Source organism: Poromitra crassiceps, assembly GCF_964638095.1.
Source record: "Poromitra crassiceps genome assembly, chromosome: 3".
NCBI classification, from domain to species: Eukaryota; Metazoa; Chordata; class Actinopteri; order Beryciformes; family Melamphaidae; genus Poromitra; species Poromitra crassiceps.
In genome coordinates this window covers 64,962,109-64,984,144 of record NC_139625.1, presented here as the reverse complement: position 1 = coordinate 64,984,144, position 22,036 = coordinate 64,962,109, and the positions used below count along the sequence as shown (strand labels likewise).

General features: G+C 44.6%; 2 protein-coding genes across 3 annotated transcripts in view; both read left to right on the top strand.

Annotated features, from left to right (window-relative positions):
* LOC310774328 (bone morphogenetic protein receptor type-2-like) overlaps positions 1–2,125 on the top strand; it is a 64,783-nt gene extending 62,658 nt beyond the window's left edge. Inside the window, exon 13 of one of the 2 annotated variants that reach the window (XM_083634381.1) lies at positions 287–2,125. In XM_083634381.1, coding sequence (XP_083490507.1) covers positions 287–534 — 248 coding nt within the window. In that variant the 3' untranslated portion in view covers positions 535–2,125. The remainder of the gene's footprint in view (positions 1–286) is intronic. The other variant, XM_083634382.1, reaches the window with a different exon arrangement.
* Positions 2,126–8,225: 6,100 nt separating this feature from the next.
* On the top strand, positions 8,226–21,637 carry fam117ba (family with sequence similarity 117 member Ba; the record flags this gene model as incomplete). Its single annotated transcript, XM_083633111.1, has 8 exons — positions 8,226–8,332; positions 9,825–10,059; positions 11,546–11,629; positions 15,646–15,756; positions 18,332–18,475; positions 18,953–19,160; positions 20,101–20,221; positions 21,379–21,637. The coding sequence occupies 8 exons, from the start codon at positions 8,226–8,228 to the stop codon at positions 21,635–21,637; spliced, it is 1,269 nt and encodes a 422-aa protein (XP_083489237.1).
* Positions 21,638–22,036: the final 399 nt, after the last annotated feature.

Here is a 22,036-nt window from a genome sequence, read left to right as displayed (position 1 = left end):
CACCCCCCCCCCCCCCCCCCCCCACACACACACGATCCGCGCAGGTCTGTGCCCACTGTTGCGTTGTTTCCCAACCCTTGGCATCGCACACCGCTCAGATTTGCCACCTTGCGCTGCGCTCATCGTTCAATTTGTATAAACTTTGACCTCCTTACCACTGACATTTCTCCACTCTACCTCACAGTGAGAGAAGAGAAGATGACCACCAACAGCATTTAGCTTTAATCAGTTGTAAATGCACCAGTGTGAAAAGAAGATTTTGAACAGTATTGTATTTGTTTTCCAGGGGGGGACCTGCGGGATGGAGCCTTGGGGACAGGAGACAAGATCAAGAAGCGCGTCAAAACCCCTTATTCCATGAAGAGGTGGCGTCCCACCACTTGGGTCATCTCCACAGATACCAGGGGGACAGAGGTCAACAACAATGGGTCCACCCAGGGTCAAGGTCAAAGCCAGAGCCGGCCCAAGTCCACTTCAGCTATCTACCTTCGGGGGGGAAGCCTGGCCAGCGAACCTAGCGACACGCACGTCTGAACTCAAGCCTGAAGAAAATTTAGGGTGTTTTTTTTCTTTTCTGTTGGGCTCTCTGTTCTGGTTTTGAATCAACTTCAGCAAGAGGAAGCTATGGAGAGTCTTGTGAACAAACGGTTGAGGCTGATCATGTACAGTAATTGGGTCTGTCTCGCTCCTGTGTGTCTTTCTGATGATGGCATTGCTTTAAATGGAATCCAGCTATGCAGCATTCTCATTCGCTTCCGTTTCCCTGTTTTTATTCATCTCCTTCCTTTGGTTTGTTTCATGTACCACGTTTCATCTCCATGTGCATAGCGATGTTTTGAATGGATTTCGTTATCTAGGTGCACTTTTGAACCGATAAAATCAGTGTTTAGAAGTCCTGTCTGTTGCGACCACGACAAGAAGTGGTCTCTAAACTTAAAATGGCGATGAAAAACAATCAACGTTTTGAGCGTTCTTTTTCTCGTATCTTGCTATATCAGCAATGATGCAGAGTAGGCTCTGTAAAAGAATTGACGGTCTTAAAGACAGAACATACTACTTTCACTTTTTTTTTATTTCCTTGATTTGTATGCAATACCAATTTGTCTTTTTGGACTATGTATCAATTTTTTGTATCATAATTTTTAATTGTGCAATAGGATATAGCTTTTAGATGCTTTTGATGTTTTTTATCGCTTCCATTATTTTGGTCGTTGTTTTATCTCTTCATTATTTTTGATATGTTAATCTCTGTTGCACTTACGAATAGTCACAATCGTTTGTAAACAATCTACAATACTCTATCAACCCCCTCTGACTCAGGAGAGGAGAAAACGGATGACAATCCTCCTCTCATTCCTTCTTCTATGGATTCTTATCGGTCAGGGGGGAAAGAAACAGAAACACTAACAATCAATCCTGACTGGAGAGAGGGTTTTCATGGAACTTCTCTGCTTGCACAATTATACCAGGAAAGGCTCAAAATACGGGGTCTTTTAACACTACAATCACAAGAATCAAGATGGACGGAGGGATCTGTTACAGTGGCCGACTCAATCGCTGTACCACTATCACATGACCTCACTGTGGACTGTTTGACTGTCTGTGTGTGACTGAAAGACCAGAGAGACTACAAGCCCAGCTTCCACTCTTCAAACTCTCTTTGAAATCAGACTGTAGTCTAAAAAAAACAACACATATGAAGCACGCTGGATATTATTTCTGCTTCTTGTTGTCTCATTCATTGATGTTGGAGTGTGAGCAAGTGAGTGTGTGTGTATGTGTGTGTGTGTGTATGTATGCACGTGCTGTATTCCTTTATATGTCAGCAAGAATTGGAGTTGTGGGGGCCTCGCGCTGTACAGGCGTACTGAAAATGTCATTGTACTCGTTGGGTATTTTCAGCGCTGCTTCAGGGCATATGAAAAGATCTCATGTATGTTTTTGTAATCTGTAATTTGTATGGAAAAACATATGTATGTGTATTGCATTGATATTTGCATCATTTTTATGGAATTCTGTTTTGCATTCAATGGACATGGCCTTTGATTCCATTGCTATGCCTCTGCTCGGTACAATTTCTGTAAACATTTTCAAGTCAATATGGAAGAAAAAAACAATAAATGTATGAAAGAATTGTTGGTTGTATCTACCAAGGGCACCTGTCATTTTGATTTGATTCTACATTGAAAACCAAAACAAGACTGTAAATGTATATTACCCTGAGAGTCTAAAGTCTACAGTATGGACTCTCCTGTCTAGCTAAGAGCAACTCATGAATCCTGCCCATGTGCAGTTTCAGATCGATCGGCCAACCCATTTCGGGGATAAATTGATTCAGAGAGGACTTATGCAGTCACTGTCACATTGGGATGTCACTGTTGACATTGTGCCATCATCAATGATGTCATAAATCATGAAATGCTCATAAACATCTTAAATGTGTGAAAATTGAAAAAGCTATAGGGAGGAGCATTGAGGAGGGGGCAGACCCCCGAGTGGAATTTGTGTAATATTCTGTGAGAGGCAGCAATGTGCCGCAAGGCATCCAGTCTGCCGGAAAGCCATTAGAAGAAGAAGAAAATGGGAAAATTGGGTTTCTCAGTGCCTATGCCAGTGCTCAATGCCCATGTGCAGTTTCGGATCGATTGGCCAACCTGTTGGTGAGATAACTGGATTCAGACTGCCAGATGGTTTGTTTTCACATAACCATGTGGGAATGAGTCACTTGGGAAACCGTTTCAAAGGACAGGCACTTTCAAAAAATACCTGGCAGGTGATTGGATGAGCCATCTATCACAGGCTTGCTAGCGTTACACCTAAAGCCCGGCTGTAGCTGTAGGACGCTGATTGGTGCGAACTACTGGTGGTTCAAATTCAAACTAATAGATTGGAGCATGGCAAGATCATTTGTCGTGTGATCGTGATCTCATGATCTTGCAGGAATCCAGCTGCCTTGCGAGGTTAAGAGAGGACAGGAAATGCAAGGAAAAATCTGCTTAAATTGAGGGAAATGGGGAAAACCTGGCTTTGTCACTTCTTGTCCATTCCTCAATGCCCATGTGAAGTTTCAGATCAATCGGCCAACTGGAGATAAATGGATTCAGAGAGAATGGACAGTTTTCTTCATTCTACAGTAAGATAAGATTAATAAAATTATGAAATTTGTTAGAAATTATGGAATTATTTAGAGAATGAGGGGCACCTCCCTTTTTCTGGCATAGGGAACCTACGAAACCATGGAATCAGTCTCAAAGTAATGGTTGTATATCCATACATGCACAACGTGCATGTACGAATAGACAATTAGAAGGCTAGAGTTCAATGATGCAGGCTTCTTCAAAACTTTATCACACTATACATATGCATGAATGATCAGACATACTCTTACCATGTGTACTATTTTATTTGACTAGCAGCATTAATGGGACATCTGTACAGCAGATAAACAAGTAATTATTGTACAACTATAAGCTACAAAACACATCTATGACTAATTGTGATTAAAGAATCACACACTTGTACAACTTTGGTGTGTATGGGTCTATGTACAGTGGTGTGTGTGTGTGTTTGTGAGAAGAGAGAGAGAAAACAGCAAATGAGAGGGGAGAGAGAGAACTCCGGCAGGTCATTGTTACTCAGGTCCAGCTCTCAGACTAGAGGATTGGGAGCTGAGAACTGAACTTCACAGTTTCTCCCTGACAGCTTGATGGACTTAACTCTCTTTAAACATTATGTACAGTCTATGCTTTAAACCCATCCATTCAGAGACTACTTGTCCACTTATGCAATCACTGATATCACATTGTGATGTCACTGTTGACATTGTGACATCATATGTTTTGTCATGAATCATGAAATGCAGGAAAAATGCTCATAAACATCTTAAATTTGGGAAAATGGAAAAATCTGCTTCGTCAGTCCCTGCCTATGCCAATGCTCAGTCAGAGATGGGAAAAAGTACACACATTCTTTACTTAAGTAGAAGTACAATAACTTGTGTAAAAAAACACTCTGGTAAAAGTAGAAGTACTGATTCAACTTGTTTACTCAAGTCAAATTAAAAAGTACAGGCTCTGAATGTAAGTATAAAAGTAAAGAGTATTTCAATCGGCTGTTTCTGAGATAACTGAACCTCATGTCATATATATATAGGCTATATATATATAGCCTATATATATTAACGGTCCAAAGATACATTGTTAATCTGGACATAATTATGTATAAAGCTGCTGAATACACACTGTGTATAGCAGAATAACGTCAGCTCGACGTTCCCGTATAGACGTCTACTCATCCCCAAATGAGCTGTGATTTGTCCATGTCCTAGATGTCTTTGTCATCACAACGTCATCATGACGTAATAGGGATCAGCGTGACATCACTTGACACCCAGAAATGCGGAACTCCGCGGCAGTTAATAGTATGAGTTGTGTCATTATCTCAAAAACTATCTCTTATATTTTGACATTCACATTCTGAGTGAGAGCAAGTAGCTCAAGAGTTTGATGTATAATATATGCATGTCATGTTAAAGTTGTGTGAACTGTCGCAGTTTTTTTTTATGTAAACAGAGTTAACTGGCTAGAGTCAGACACTCAAGCCTCGCGCCACTTGGGCTCCATAGGGTCCCATTGCCGTTGCCACCCAGTGACGCGGTTTGTTTACCAAAATGCTGCTCGGCTGATCCCTCGTATAATATCCGCCTATATAAAACGCCTTGGGTAGCCTACAGCACATAAAGACACAGTTTTGGTCGTCGTTTCGGATTGAAACAAGCGCCTGTAGCTGAATTATTATTTATCAGAAATCAAATCAATTATTGACCATTTGTGTCGACACCGCCTTTTTATGAGAGCTCTTCCTCTAATGATGCAGGGCTGATCCTTGCAGGGCTTCTCGTGGCTTGCTTCTACATCGCCACACGAGGGAGACATTTCCTCTCCTCTGTTCGGCTTGTTTACCTTCCCTTCCTCTCCACCGTCTGCTCCGCGCGCCCTAGCAACTGCAGCATCAGCACGAGCACGCTACGTCAGCGCTACGCATCCCGACGCTCTCCTCTGTCAGCCGCGTGAAGTCTGCCAGAGTTACGCCAGGATAAAACAGGATTTTGGGCGGTTTTGCCTTCAAAATAAAAACACGCAGGGAAAATTCAGTGGCAACTTTTTCTGATGGACAAGGACAACATTGGAGCTCACATTTTTTCGCCCTGAGAAACACCGGTGCCACTTTGGTTAAAATCGACCCTTTACAAAACATTATTAGACATTCTGTCAAGTAGTCTGAAATAAGTTTTGTATTTTCTTTTGTGTTTTGTGGTATTTTGGAAGCCCCATATGACATCTTGCATAGGCGTATGTAAACTGAGTTTTGGTGACGCATCCCTCCCTGATACACTGATCCAGCCCATAAAGCTTTTACTTTGAAAACGACGACCGGGGCCTGTATCGTTTCATTGCGGCTCTTTCGACACTGGTCCTCCTCTCCTCTCGTCGTGTCAGCCCTGGCTAGCCCAGCATCACCGCCCTCCTCTTTCTCTCCCTCCACTCCAGATTTTATTTTCCTTATTTTCCCCGTCGGCCTTCAACACTCCAGGGCACCCGCTAGGCGAAAAACGCATCTGAACCAGTTTTTTGTTTTGGGCTTTTTTGAGCAAAAAACATCAATATCTGCTTTCAACACTCGTGCCGCATCAGCAACCAGCGAGAGAAAAACATCCATCCACGACGAGGCAAGACACAGCAACGCCCATTGACACCTCTACTGTATCTCCACTGTATCCGCCAAGACGTTACCGTCCTCTATGTCTGCCTGTGTCCACCGAAGACGGCATTCCTCTTGGGTTTCTCGTCGACACTCCCCCCTGCCCTGACCGCCTCCACACCGGCCGCCTAGCATCTTCAAGCAGCGGCAGAAATCAACAGGGGCTGGGCTGGCCAAAAGCTCCATGCCTCATGCAGCGCTAGCTGCCATTTCTGCAGGTGAGCGTGAAGTCAACATAGCTGCTATGCTGTTATTATGGGGATTTGCATGCAGTGGGTGAGTAGTAACTGTGTATGCAAATAAATAAAACAAGATGTATTACTGTGTTCAATATTACCTCCTGAGCAGTGAGCAAATTGACGATCTGATTGCCTGCAGACGAAATGTATTACTGGGCCCAACATCTCTGCTTTATTAACGTTACCCCAGGTTTTTAGATTATAAAAGCCAAGGCACCAAGGCACACCAATAGTGTATAATATATATTAATGGTTGTGTAGTTGTACGATCATATTTCTAGATTCATTTAGCTCCTTTAGACCCGGTAAACCACATCTATGCTGAATGATGATTGAGTTGTGTATGTATATTTGATGTTCGTACAGATACAGAATAGACCCAGATGTAATAGATAGGGCAGTGGTTCTCAAACCTTATCATGTCAAGGACCCCTAAATTAGACTACAACCCCATTGATAAGATTTTGTCCCAGGGTCCCCCATCTGATTTTTTTTTTTTGCTTTTAGATGTTTTATTACAGAAGGTGTGTGAAACCCATGACCAAAATAGTCACACATTCTGTCCTTGTGTGTTGTTATGGATGAAATTATAGTGAAAATAAATTATTCATCTTTTTGCTGGGGACCCTCTGGAACTCAATCAAGGACCCCTGCGGGTCCCCGCACCCCATGTTGAGAACCACTGACCGGGTAAAGACAGCTCTCTGTGTTTTGTGTGCACGCACTTCTCCTTGGGGAATTGATACAGTCGATTGCATATCCTCATCTGCTCTAACATGACCTGAGACGGGAGCCAGCGTATATCTCACTCGGTCAATACTGCAAAACAAACCTTGTGTACTGCATCGCTGCTGCAAAGTAATGTCTCCCTCTACAAGATAAGAATCAATATTGTGTGGGATCAATATTGTGCTGATTGATGCGTAAGACAGAAATACAAGCTGCTGCTGCACACTACTACTACTACTATTGCTGTCAGCCTGCAGTACCGCTGTCAGCCTGCAGTACACTGTGGCCGACCGGCAACCTTTGGCATCGTCACAGACAGGAGGCAGAGGCAGCAGTCAAAATAAAGAGGACGCACGCACCCATGCACGCACGCACGCACGCACGCACGCACGCACGCACGCGCACACACACACACACACACACACACACACACACAAAGACAGAGACAAGCGCGAAGCCTGCTTGTTAATGAAGATCAGTTGTTCCCTAGCAACAGTGATGTGCTCTGTCCAAGGCCCTGCCAAATTTAGCTGCTGGACTAGACAGTTTGTGTGCGTGGATACGTGTGTGTGTGTGTGTGTGTGTGTGTGTGAGTGTGTTGTTATCAGGCTTGATTAGGGCTGATTCGGTGCTGTCAGTGTCTTTTGAAAACAACAACATACAGGCAGGTTGTCTCAGAATGGGGCATCTGGGTAGTGCAGCTGGAGATTCCCTGCTTATCAACACGAGGGTCGCAGCTTAGTCGGGCGTCCATAGAGGCACAATTGGCCGTGTCTGCGGGGGGGGAGGGGGGTGTTGTATGTGCCCTGGTCACTGCACTAGTGCCTCCTCTGTTTGGGGGGGAGGGGATAGCGTCATCCTCCCACACTCTACGTCCTGCCGGTGAAACTCCTCGGTGTCAAGTGAAAAGAAGCGGATGGTGACTGCACATGTATTGGAGGAAGCATTTGCTAGTCTACAACTCTCCCCACATCGACAAAGGGGGTGGAGCAACGGCCGGTACAGCAGGGGGAATTGGCCATGTCTACAATTGGGGAGAAATTCGGGGGGAAGGGGTGACGTGATAAAAACAAGAAGAGCTGGAGTTTATTAGAGTCAGTCTAGTCTGTTCCATCTGTTGTGTTGAGAGGGAGACGCTGTTGTGCTGCATTTGCATTTTCAGAGTGGTGTTTCTCCCACCAGGGTGCGGATGACGGGTGGCCCACCCGTCATCCGTGCTAAAAATGTCTGCAGTCTGTATTGCAAGATGCTGCAGCTTACCTCATATATGTTGTGTGATGCTAGAGGCTGCTGAGAAAGCACTTTGTGTGTTTGTGTGTGTGAGGAGCCAGCGGACACACACTCATGCAAACACAAGCTGTCATTTAAAGCAGGGGCTCTTCAACCTTTTCATCAACAGAAACACATCAATAGTCATAAGAGTGGAAACCTAGGATTACAGTCGTCCTTGCATCTTCTCTAATTGGGATGATTTGGAGTCAACCAAATGATAGTGAAATGACCCCCGCTGGAGCCCCCCTCCCCTCACTCCCACCTTGGGTGTCCCTACACCCCCACTTTGACCTAGATCCACTGCTGGAGAACCTGCACTCATTTGCTGCAGCGTCTGAATGAAGGTCAGTCGGGCAGAAGCCAGCACCTGCCTCCAGTGCCCCCCCCCCCCCCAATCCCCATCACTGTGCTTTAAGCTGTTTTAATGCCATTAACAAGGGGGCTGTGCGGAGACTGGGGGGGGGGCATATCTGCTCTGCCCAGCACAGGACGGATGAAGATCAATCTGGCCACACACACACACACACACACACACACACACACACACACACACACACACACACGATTTCAGACGGCAGCCCGTCTTTATTGTCACACAACACACTACAACACATGCACGGAGGGCCACAACACACACATGCTGACGGTGGCCGGTGAAATTTGTCCTCTGCATTTAACCCATCCTGGCTTTGTCCTTTCCTCCTGGGGCAGGCCAGGAGCAGTGGTCGCTTTCTCGTACAGCGCCCGGGGACCAACTTCGGATGTTGTCGTCACTGGTCGGATGACGATGACGATCTGATCTTCTGCATGTTTTTAGTGGGGGGGGGGTTATATACGGAGGAACCCCCCTGGGGGAGCACGGGGAGAACATGCAAACTCCACACAGACAGAAAGGCCCTTACGACGAGATACCCCACCTGGGCAGTAGGCACTGAAGATATGGGGGGGAACACAACCACAGCGCCCACAGTGTCCCAGGCGAGAATCGAACTCAGGACCTTCTGACTGCGAGGCGACAGCTCTACCACTGAGCCACCGTGCCCCTGCCACACACACACACACACACACACACACACACACACACACACACACACACACACACACACACACACACACACACACACACACACACACACACACACACACACACACACACACACACACACACACACACACACACACACACACACACACACACACACACACACACACACACACACACACACACACACACACACACACACACACACACACAGGGGATGTGGCTCAAAGCTAGACAGACAGACAGGCCAGCTACAGGCTTATCCTATAGGCCAGCTGTGGACTTGGTTAGACGGTCTGTTGATTTGTTGATATGTTTACATGTTATGTTTACATATTGCTATGTTTACGTGTTGATATGTTTACATGTTATGTTTACATATTGCTATGTTTACGTGTTGATATGTTTACATGTTATGTTTACATATTGCTATGTTTACGTGTTGATATGTTTACATGTTATGTTTACATATTGCTATGTTTACGTGTTGATATGTTTACATGCAGTTTGTTGACAAATGCATTGTTTACATCAGCAGGCAAACATGATTTATCTTGACTATCTCTTCTCTCCCCTCCTCCCCTCTCCTCTCTCTTCTCTCCTCCCCCTCTCTCCTCCCCTCTCCTCTCTCTTCTCTCCTCCCCACTCTCTCCTCCCCTCTCCTCTCTCTTCTCTCCTCCCCCTCTCTCCTCCCCTCTCCTCTCTCTTCTCTCCTTCCCCTCTCTCCTCCCCTCTCCTCTCTTCTCCTCTCCTCTCCTCTTTCCTCTCTTTCTTTCCCACAGAGCAGCAGTGGCCTTAACCTCCTCCGGCTCCCGTTCTCCTCCTCTCCCCGGGCCTCCGGCGCCCTCCCCTTCCCCTCCCAGCCCGCTGCTCCTCGTTCTCCTCTCGCTCCCCCGGCACCGCACCCAGCTGTGGCCCTCACTGGGCACGCTCGCTGGCTCTCACCTGATAGGTCCCTGGCCTCAGGACGACAGCCAGCATCAACACCTTCCCTACATGAGGGACAAGGCGACACAGGTGAGTGCTGCTCGGTGTGTGTGTGCGTGTGCATCTGTTTTTGTTTAACATTCAGTGTATATTATGTGTATATTATGCTTGCATGGTGCAGACATCTAAGGCTGGGCAATATGTCAATATTATATCAATATCATGATATGAGACTAGATATCGTCTTAGATTTTGGATATCATGATTATGGCAAAAGTGTTGTCTGTTCCTGGTTTTAAAGGCTGTCATTTTCTGAACTTACCAGACTGCTGCAGCTATTCTATTATTTGCCTTTACCCACTTAGTCATTATATCCACATTACTGACGATTAGCAATAGTCATACCTACAATATTGTTGTGATATTGAGGCATTTGGCCAAGAACAGTCTTGTTTTACTCAAAGTGCTTGTGACATCTCACATGTGGCTTTGACTTACAACTGAACATTGAGCCCACTTTGTAGAACATACACACACACACACACACACACACACACACACACACACACACACACACACACACACACACACACACACACACACACACACACACACACACACACACACACACATATATATTGTGTGTTGCCATTCAACCAACAAAAAATAGAGATGTTTGTTTTTTGTTGCCATATGGGATATGGCCCAGCCTTATGCCTACCGCATGTGTGTGTGTGTGTGTGTGTGTGTGTGTGTGTGTGTGTGTGTGTGTGTGTTTGATGTGTAAGGGGATTGGATATGCTTGCTTCATGAAAGTGCTTCTGCATGTATGAGAACTGTGTGTGTGTGTGTTTGTGTGTGTGTGTGTGTGTGTGTGTGTGTGTGTGTGTGTGTGTGTGTGTGTGTGTGTCTGTGTCTGTGTGTCTTTGATGTCGAGGGGAAGGGGGTGTGTCCTGAATGCTTAGTGTCTACTTGTGTGTTTGTGGACCGGCCAATCAATGCAAAGAGGTGAAGAGAGATTGCAGGAGGTTGCATCATCACTTAGCTGGTTACTCTCTGCAGTGTTGACAAGACTTTCCTTCACGACTCTGACTTTGAACCAAACTGGGCTAAAATACTAACAGCTGCAGATAATAATTTTACAGTAGCGAGTTCTAGCTGAGCATTGTGACGGGTCAACAATCTCTCTTGTTTAACTTTGCGGCATCAGGAGAATACAGGGAGCATGATGGCACTCATAGAAAAGTATACTAACTAAAACTAAAACGGACTTTTAGAGAGTTCACTTTCCGCCTTCTGCCTTTTCTTCTCTTTTTCTGAAGACCTCATTTACTCTATATAGTGTTGGCAAAGAATTCCCATGGTTTGTTTTCACCTACCCAGATGCCAGGTGGGCGGGGCCAAATTGTGTAGATAATCGTATTTGAAACGATCTGGTCTCTCTGTGTAAACCCTTTCCCCTCTAATTTGTGTGTGCGTTTTTAATATTTTGGTCTAACCTGTGTGTGTGTGTGTGTGTGTGTGTGTGTGTGTGTGTGTGTGTGTGTGTGTGTGTGTGTGTGTGTGTGTGTGTCAGACCCCCAGGGCCTGGGCAGATGAGAGGAGGAGGGGCTCTCACAAACGCTCGGCCTCCTGCGGGAGCACCGACCAGCTCAAGGAGGTCAGTTGACCCCTTTCACTACAACCCAGCACCACAGACAGCGCCTCCCTGTGCACATCTACCAACATTGTTCTCTTTTCAATGGCATCAGAAAATAAACAGACCCAGAACACTGAAAGCATGGTTCATTGTTACAACTTAGTTACAACTCTGCTGCTTCTGTTAGCTGGAGAAACTGTAGATATGATGAAAGTCCTATGCAGGAGGTACAAAAATAAGAATGGCTTATATTGATGCTGCTGTAAACCAGTCGGCTAGCTTGCGGTTTGGAAGGTTGTAGTTGCCCCAACGGCCACTTGAGGCTGGACCCAAAAGGGAGTCGTTCCCGTTCACCTCCATGTTAAAATGCCCCACTTTGTAACAGGATTAAGCATGTTTACAGCCTGGTCCTTAACATGGGTTTGGTCTATATAGCTCATTTCACCTTGCATAACAACTGTATGGGGGTCATTTTTTTATATAACTCACCTGTTTAGAGTAAAATAGACGATAGAAAAGGGGGTGATGGACAGGTCACCTGTCCACTGATCGCGTAGCTTGCTGATCACAGACCAATAGCATGCGGAGCTGCTCCTCTGGGAAACCCCCTGTCTCGTGCCGTCTTGCGTGAGCTGCGCAAGAACCCCAAGATGGCCACAGGCTACACTAGACTTCCAAACGGGTCTCCAAAAAACAACGGTAGGCTTCGTCCATATTATTGATGTTGATGGTGGTGTAAACTATGCCTAGTGAAGAAGAATCCATGTAATGAAAACTAACAAGGAGCTAATCAGTGTTTCCCCTAACATCTTCCCATGTTGTCACTGTCGGGTGGCTTTTAGTGTTTCTCTAAAATGTCAACTTTTCAAAAACTAAGAAATACAGAATTTTACAAATCACAGAATCAACATATGAAATAATACAAAGTCACTTTCTTGACATTTCTTTTCTCCCTCTTTTTTTTTTTTATAACACCAGAATACCAAAACGAACAAACTCAGAGACAAAACAAAAAACAGAAACAAAACAAAAACACACATGCACGCGCACGCGCACGCACACACACACACACACACACACACACACACACACACACACACACACACACACACACACACACACACACACACACACTCCAATACTACAACATGGTGAACATGCTTGTAAAAATAGAAAATAAAAAAGATAAATAGATGTTATGAATAGGATCCTGCACCAAGGGAGGTCAGCCAGGCGAATCACCGCCGTCCCTGACCTCATGGAGGTAGGCCAGAAACAGGTCCCAAACAACTAAAACATATTCCAAGTGAGTTGGTCATCAGGAACCTGAGTCTCTCCATCCGTATAACAGAAATCATATCCGCCAGCCACCGCTGAAAAGAGGGTGGAGAGGGGGACTTCCATTCCTGCAAAATGAGTTTCTTGGCAACAATTGTCCCCTGTGCCAGAGATTGTTGTACTGCTGTAGGGAAGTCCAAAGAGGACTCCGAGCAGCCGAATATGGCGAGCTCTGCCTCCGGCTAAAGGGTTATCCTGTAGGCCTTAGAGTAGCAGTTAAATACCTTGGTCCAGAATCCGGTCAGTAAAGGGCCGAACCAGAAAGCATGAGACAAAGTGCCCTCGGCTACATGACACCTGTTACACAGTGGTGAGACAGATGGGTACATCTTGTGCAACTTATGGTTAGAATAGTGAAGACGGTGAGTGACTTTGAATTGGATCAGTTATTAACTGAGCAGAGTTGTATCATAGACAGACTCCTATCCCATACAATGTCAGATAGCTCAATGCAAGGTTCACCCTGCCATGCTTCTCTAATCCTCTCAGTAGTAGTAGTGCAATTGTCAAACAGGCATACAAATCTAGAAATTAGACGTTTGGAGTGAGGAGGGCTTAGCAATACATCGAAGAATGCATGTTCAATTGGGAGCATTTCAAAGGTGCGAATCCTGGATCGAACATCATTTCTAAGTTGCAGAAATCTGAGCCAGTTTGTGCCAGGCAACTCAAACTTCCTATTCAGGAGATCAAAGGATGCAAAATGACCGTCTATATATAGGTCTTTGATGGTCTCACTCCAGGCATGGTAGTTTCTGTCTGACCATGGGGGCAGAAAAGAGTGACTGAAACAAATTGGCATATGGACAGAAACATCTGGTAGACTCAAAACACTCCTAATTTGGTTTAGAATTCTGACAGTCTTTCACAACAAAGCTTCAATTAAAATTGTCTAAGGTCCCAGGGTTCTCTAACTTAGCAAACAGCATAGCTGGCAGTGAAGAGTTGCCAACAGAGCTGGCCTCCATTTTCAGCCACAGGGGGGCCCCAGAAGTCAGATTGCCAAGCGTTCCTTGAAGTCAAAACATTAGAGCCCTAACATTAGTAGCCCAGTAATAGTGCCTAAACACTGGTAAGGCCAGTCCTCCTTCAGACTTGGGTTTTTGCAAATTAATTTTTGAAATTCTATGGTTCTTATAGTTCCAGATGTAGGACATAATTATGGAGTCCATGGGCTCTATTCTCCCACAGGCCATCGGCGCTATTACGGGCCTTAACCGCAAAAAAACGTGCCTTGCGCCTGTTTCGGCAAGATAGCAATAGGCTTTAGGCTGCCAAATGCGCTTTAGGCCGAATGGGCGTGGCGCAGTCCCAAAGTGGGCGTGTCGGCGCTAAATACCAGCCTAGTCATATCTTGGGAGCTGGCCTACATTTAGCGCTTTGTGCTTTTGAAAAGCAGGCCTATTCTTTGCCTTCACTGCTTCTTCTCTGTCACCCTTCTCTCTCTCTCTCTCTGAGTTCCCAGCATGCATTGTGTTTCTTCATTTCGCTACTAAATAGCCACCAAATGAGCCAAAATAGATATAAAAGGTAGTTCTAAATTAATGTGTAATGGTAACACAGCCTGCCATTGTCAACATTTCAATATTGGACCAAATAAAACCTCGAAATGAAAACACCACCCTATGTGAAACATATATGTCCTCCTGGGCATATATATACCCCTTGTCGAGTTAACGTGATTTAGAGAAGTAACAGCGGAACGCGCTTCGGAACGCGCTTCTAATGGCATCTGCTATACTGTGATGTCCGTCCAATAACTTGGCCCTATTTCACATTTAGTTTTACAATAAAAACACATTTATGCAATGACTTGACATAATGTAGGGTATATTTATGTGCATCATCCTTCCTGCAGCAGGCGAGAGAAAATGATATCTTTCTGGACAAACTTTCACCAATCTAATAGGCTATATTTTTCTAGCTGATGCATAGAACATTATTTTCACTTTGATCTTGCTATAGTGTAGCGTATTTACATGCTTGCAGTATTGAAACTGCAGTTAGATTGGTTTGAGAAGCATAATAATATGGAATAATAGCCTATAATGCAGACAGACAGGCTGGATGAAGGGAGGGGGGGGGGGGGGGGCAGAGCGTTTGGCTTTCGTCTGGTTTTGCGGGATCACTGGAATTGGAGCTAAAAAGGCAAGCGTGCGATTCGTTTATTGCACTTATCCAATGAGCATGACGGTGCATAATTTTACGCCTAAAAGGCGTGGTTGTAATGCTTTGGGCTGCATCTAGCGCCAGCACGACGATATCAAGTGCGCCTTTCCACGCCCACTGCTTTGATCTGCGCCTGCCGCTCGGCCTAGAAACTGCGCCGATGCAACGATAGGGGCCCATAAGTCCATGGAGTTTTAAGCCGCTGTAAGAAAAATGGGCACCTTTCTAAATTGACTAAAAGCAACTATACAATATACAAATTTCCTGGTTTCAGCCTCACTATTACATAATTTATGCAAATTCTCAGTTTTGACGATTAATTAGCTCATTATGCTAATAACTCAAATTGCCCAACATGCAGCTCTTAGCAACCAAGTTGAATTCCATCCAGTAGGCCTAAAGATGACATTTCAATTATAAAAGTTCATAGGAAACAACATTACTGTGTCCAAGAAATTTCCAGTAGACTATTACTAACTGATGATTCAGTGTCTGTCTGACTCTGCCTTTGTCTCTGAACCTCTGTCCAGATTGCCAAATTACGTCAGCAGCTCCAGCGCAGCAAACGCAGCAGCCGCCATCGGAGGGACAAGGAGCGCAAGTCCCCGTTCAATGGCAGCCATACCATCATCCAGTCACAGGTGAGGGTGTGTGTGTGTGTATGTGTGTGTTGTAATCCTGTAATACCACTCAATTAAAGAAACTAGATTGGGTCACTGGTAGGGGTGTCACGATACACTAATTTCACGATACGATACACGATATTGGGTTCACGATAACGATATGATACGATATTTTAACAATATTTTTTTTAACAAAAGTAAATAATTTTTATGTATTTATTTATCATTTATTTAACCATGTGAGTCCCGTTGAAATCGAAACCTCTTTTCAAGGGAGCCCTGGGAAAATACTGGAAAAATAGTCTTTCATTTGAAATACACAAAATACAAAACAAATGCTGTTTTTGGAAATTGTTATTATAATAACTAGAAAACAACATGGAAGATAATGCTTCTCTTGCAATAGAATGTGTCACACTGTCACAAACTAAATGTTTGTTGCATGGTGAAAGAAAAATAAAGTATACAATCTATTTCTTAAATAACTCATGCTCAATGGTCCCTAAACTTATGTAATCTTATGTACCCCTTGAGCTGTTTTGCCATGCCAGTAGTAGTCTACCCCCTCATTCATGCGTGTTGATTCTGCTAAATTTGTTCTATTATTATTCAGGAGCAATTTTTTTTTTCTTTTTTTCTTTTTTTACGATATCATTTTTTTCTGACGATATCGATATCGTGACGTTTCGATATCGCGATATATCGTGCGACGAAATATCGTGACACCCCCAGTCACTGGGGTCAAAATTTGAGGATGTCCCACTTTCCCTGGTGTCCCTGTTTGGCATTGGCATGCATGTGTCTCCGGGTCTCCCGTTGATTTGAGATGCTTTTAATTTTTAATTGGTCTCTGCTGGGACCGGGTCTATGTGAGATCGGTTAAACCGGGTTCCTCTGGCAGCGCAGGCAAACACATGCTCTCAGTGTGGCCGCCCGTGTTGCGTCGCTCTCTGTCAGCAGCGGGGACAGAGCCAGTGGCTGGCTGGGAGCTAGTGTCAGACGCCCCCTGTGGAGTCTGCCGGAGCGCAGCTGTCCCGATTCCTAGACCTCGGCATGAGACAAACTGAGAGACGGACTGACTGGGTTAGCATGAAACTCCTCTCACAAGGCCTTCGACAAGCTCATTAGCAGTTACTTAAATTGTTGGTTGACAAAATGGTTACACTTTTTTTCTCTTTTTTTTCTAATAATGCCATTGAAGTATTCAGTTGTACAGGGACTATGCTGCATTCAAGACACCTCAGAACTAGGAAAAAAACGAGCTCCAACTTGTAAAAAATTAATTGAACAGAACTTTGTCAAGGTCAGATTTACAGGTTGGAAATTTGATGTCATCAAACATGGCGACCTCCATAGTAATGGATTGTTTGTTATTAGTGTTTGTTGATCGAATTTGATGCATAATTAATTATGCAATGTGTGTTTATATTGTTTATATTTTGCTCTGATTATAGCAATATGTTGAATTTAATAGCTATTTTCCCAATGAAATTACGTTAACTATCTAGTTAGCAACGTTAGCTGTGTCTTTTCCTTACAAGTGCTGCTCTTGTTGGGAATTTGTTTCAATTGCCACATGACCTCGCAGTAAAATCGCCAGTGCATCTGAGAATTGTTTCAATTGTTGGGTCTAAAATAAAGAGCCTGCTCTTCTACCTGCTCTATTTGTAAAGCACCTTGAGATAACCCCTTATGATTTGGCACTATATTAATATAAAATTGATTGATTGATTGATATGTGTTTTTTTAACCGCAAGTTAAAAACAGCGTGAAGGCAATGATGTTGAAGGTCGGAAATCTTGAGTTGAAACTTCCAAGTTCGCAGGATAACAGCTTTCTTGCACTTTGTGGGAGGAGCAAAGTAGTCATGTCACTGTTATTGTCACATCACACTGTTTCCTGTAGAATTATTTGTAGATGTGTGATGGGTAATATTGTTTCTGAGGGGGGGTACGGTGGTGCAGTGGTAAGCGTTGTCGCCTCACAGCTCGAAGGTTGGAATAGCGTGAACCTCCCACGTGCTATGTCCTATCAGTGAAGCTTCCACCGTCAGGTGAAAAGAAGCGGCTGGCTAACTGCCCATGTCTCGGAGGAAGCATGGAGCCAGCTTCGGCTCTCCCCAGATCGGCAGAGGGTGGAGTAGCAACCAGGATAAATAAATTAAATGAGCACTAATGGGGGATAAAAATGGGATAAAAAATCGGGGGGATATATACATTATATATATATATTGTTTCTGAGACCAGGGTTTTCTCCTGGACCAATTCAAGGATCAGTTACAGTAGGTTTTGCAGTTAAAGAATGGTTGTTATTTGAATATATGAGATATTTTATAAGATATATTATGAGACATTTTTGCTGCAATTGCATTTTTTTCGTGGGTGGGCTGAGCAACAAGTCCAGATGATGACATTTTCACACTATGTTTACATTTTTCTAGCTGTGGTGGCAATTCCCAGCCACTGCAGCTAAATGAATATAACGAACACACTGCATCATCTCTACGTATATACATTATTATGTGCAGAATTTATATTAAATGCAGATGTGTGTGTTTGTTTGTTTGTTTGTTTGTTTCTTGTGTGTATCGTAGTCGCCGATGCCCAAGACCATTCTGATTCCCATCCCCATCTCCAAGTCGTCCGCCCCTCGTTTCCGGAACAGCGTGGAGGGCCTCAACCAGGAGATCGAACGCATCTACATCCGCGACACACCTGAGAAGGAAGAGGTCATCATTGTGAGTCCCACAGACCATGCATTCCCAAATCAGGCATACTTGACTGCATTTATGAATAGGTTCTAGGACTCAATTTGCATCCTATGATCCAACATACTTTTGATGTAGCATCAAAAATTTAAGGAAAACAATGTAAAATTTTGCCTAAACAACTTTGGCTTTGGGCTTGGATTTGCAGCACTAATTTTGTGCATAAAAACGTGCAAAAAACTTGCAAAAAGTAGGTTTTTCAAACATGGACTCACTCATTTCTCGGATACACAGTCTCTCTCTCTCTCTCTCTCTCTCTCTCTCTCTCTCTCGCTCTTTCCTGGAATGTTGCCGTTTTTAAGGATGCACTCACCATCACCAGCCAGGGATTAAGCCCCTGGTGGTGCAAGTGTTGTTATTGTGACCTAATTTGTGTGTGTGTGTGTGTGTGTGTGTGTGTGTGTGTGTTTGTGTGTGTACGTGTGTGCATGTACGTGCGTGCGGCAGCCACAGGATGTCCCAGATGGGCACCGCGCGCCCCCGCCCGTGCCCCCACAGCGCAGCAGCAGCACCCGCAGCATCGACACGCAGACCCCCTCGGGGGGCGGGCTGAGCAGTAACCATAGCAACTGCAGCAGCCGGCCCGACTCCATCTCACCCTCCTACCTCACCATCCTCAACGACATGGGAGGGGGCAGCCCTTATGACGACAAAGGTGACTAATGCACACGTGACACGGTCTGGAGGAAAGGTTCAAGTTAAGTAGGCAATTGTGAAATCGCACAAATCAAGATCATTTTTATCCCCCCCCCCATATTAAGCACGTTTTAGATGTTGAAGTACACACTCAATATAATGAACAGCAGTTTGAGGAGCACTAAATACTTGGAATTTGTTAGCAAACTAATCTTCTAGTCTTCTAATCTGAGATTGCACTCTGTTTACATTATTTCTATGAGGGGAATCCCCCAGGGAAATCCCATTTTCCTGAACCAATCACTAGAGACCAACGTATCGGCCTGAATCTAACGTTAGTTAATCCAATCGGGAGAAAGCAAAGAAAATCTCCCCTTTGAATATGCCTCCAATTCAGACTGCCGTCCAGATTTCAAAGTAAGTGATACTTTTAATCGATTTAAAACAGCCTCAATAGCAGCGGCTCTCTCATCTATGGTGGCCACCATTGCTGTCAGCGCATGTGATAACCGCTTGACAACAGCATTAGTTCCGCCCGTTATGCTGTTTGTTGACACTGATTGGTTAATCGTTAGTCGCCCTCTGTGCTCATTGGCTTGCCATTCTGTCAACCGAGGAAAAGGCATTTGCATATGACGATGCCAGACCAAGAGCAGCCAAAACACAACTCTGTGGAGTGGGTGGATTCAAAGGTCTGCTGGACCCAGGCAAGATTTTAGGAATATGAAAATTTTAATTACCCATAATGCACCCCCCCCCCCCCCCAGTTATTTTCCGATTTCAATGTATGACACAGCATTTAAAGCTTACAATCTGCACTTTCATAATCTGTAATTTAATATTTTTTTTACATTAGTCTACGTGTTACCTAAAACACCAGTTCCTGTCAAATTATTAGCAAGACACTGAAAACCCACCAGACCATGAACGTCTGACCTCCCATCTCTCTCTGTTCTCAGAGCTGGGCCCCTGCTCCCCGCTGCCCAAATACGCCGCCTCTCCTCGACCCAACAACAGCTACATGTTCAAGAGAGAGCCTCCAGAGGGCTGCGAGAAGGTCAAGGTGTTCGAGGAGTCCATGTGAGTCCAAAATCTGTCTGGCACGATTTGGTCACCCAATCCAGGCTGGGCATTTTAAGTCTTAGGGTTCAGCCAGAACTTTCTTGTTGCGCTGTTGCTCTGGTGAGAAAGAAGCCCATAAGTTATATAGCCCTACATTATATTTGGTCAGGTTTACAGTTGATCAGTTCAACATTGTCATTTATTTCTACGCACGCTCGATTCCTAGGCTCGCACGCTGCGTGGGCTTGCTAGCTCGGCTGTTATGCAGCCTCGCCTGTCCTGCAGCTCGAGCGTGGGAGTAGGCAGGACCATGGAGTTACTTCAGCGTCGCTCGCTTATAGTGAGTGAATTTATGACATCACTAATGATGTCATCAGTGGTTTATGACATCACTGATGATGTCACAGTGGATTTATGACATCAGTGGGATTTATGACATCACTGATGATGTAGTGGGATTTATGACATCACTGATGATGTCACAGTGGGATTTATGACATGATGTCACAGTGGGATTTATGACATCACTGCTGATGTCACAGTGGGATTTATGACATCACGGATGATGTCACAGTGGGATTTATGACATCACAGTGGGACAGAGAAACAAAGAAACAGACAGACAGAGCCCCAGCTCCCATTTATATACTGATGATGATGATGATATATAGATTGTAAAATTTCTCATGTAACATATTTCATTCTTATTGGAATTAATAAGGTGTTAAAAAGTCTAAAATTTAACTTGATGAAACTTGAATCCTGACCTATCCATTACATATATTATAAAAAAATATCCAAATCTGCAAGAAGCTCTTTCATTACATGACGGGCCTTACATTCATTAATTTATATGATTGACTATATTGTAGTATATGATGGTGTTTTTGTGTTTGTTTTGTATGTTAAGAAAGTACAAAAAGGCACACACATCCAGTGAGGGGTTTAAACCAGGTGCAGGACAGAAGTGCAAATAAGTAATACAAATAGAGTGACGTTTCGGGCAAGGCCCTTCCTCAGACAAGTTGTCTGACAAGTTGTCTGAGGAAGGGCCTTGCCCGAAACGTCACTTTTTTTTGTGGTCAAATAAATATTTGGGAGCAGCTGCCAGTGTGCGGACTCTATTTGTATTGCTGTTTTGTATGTTAACCCTAGCAATGTGTATGTGTTTCCAGACCCAAACCTCTGCAGGAGATCCCTCCCTTCCTCTGCCCTGACCGCAACAAGGTCAACTTCATCCCCAACAGCGGCTCCGCCTTCTGCCTGGTCAGCATCCTCAAGCCCTTACTGCCCGCCCCGGAGCTCAGCTTCCGCTCCGGGGTGGGTCTGCGCAGCCTGTCCCCCGCCTCCCTGGTGCCTCTGGGGGGACTGCGAAGCCTGTCCCCGGCCCTGTCCACCCAGCCCTGCCTGCTGGAGGAACCAGAGAGCTTCTGATGGGCCCGATGCCCAAAAGAGACTCCAAGTTATCCTGACAAGAAAAAATATCAGAAAACGTTTTAAACTAGGAAACAAACCCTTCTGCTAGGAAAAAAGAAAAAAAAACGCCTTCAGCATGCTAGCTAAGCTCTCTCTGATGTCCTTATCCTGGTGAAAAAGCACTTCCCACTGCCTCTCCTCCTCAGACGACGATGAATTCCTGCAACCCGGTACGGGTTATAGCAGCAGTTAACATTTCATTGCTTTATTCTAACTTTAGTGCGCTGGTTATGTTCCTGTTTTTGGGAGAAAAAAGGCGAAGGACAGACTGTTTTCTTTCATCGTATTATACCATGGCGCCTTTCCACGGACATAATCTCTTTTGTATCTGTACTTAATTCTCTTGATATGAAATAT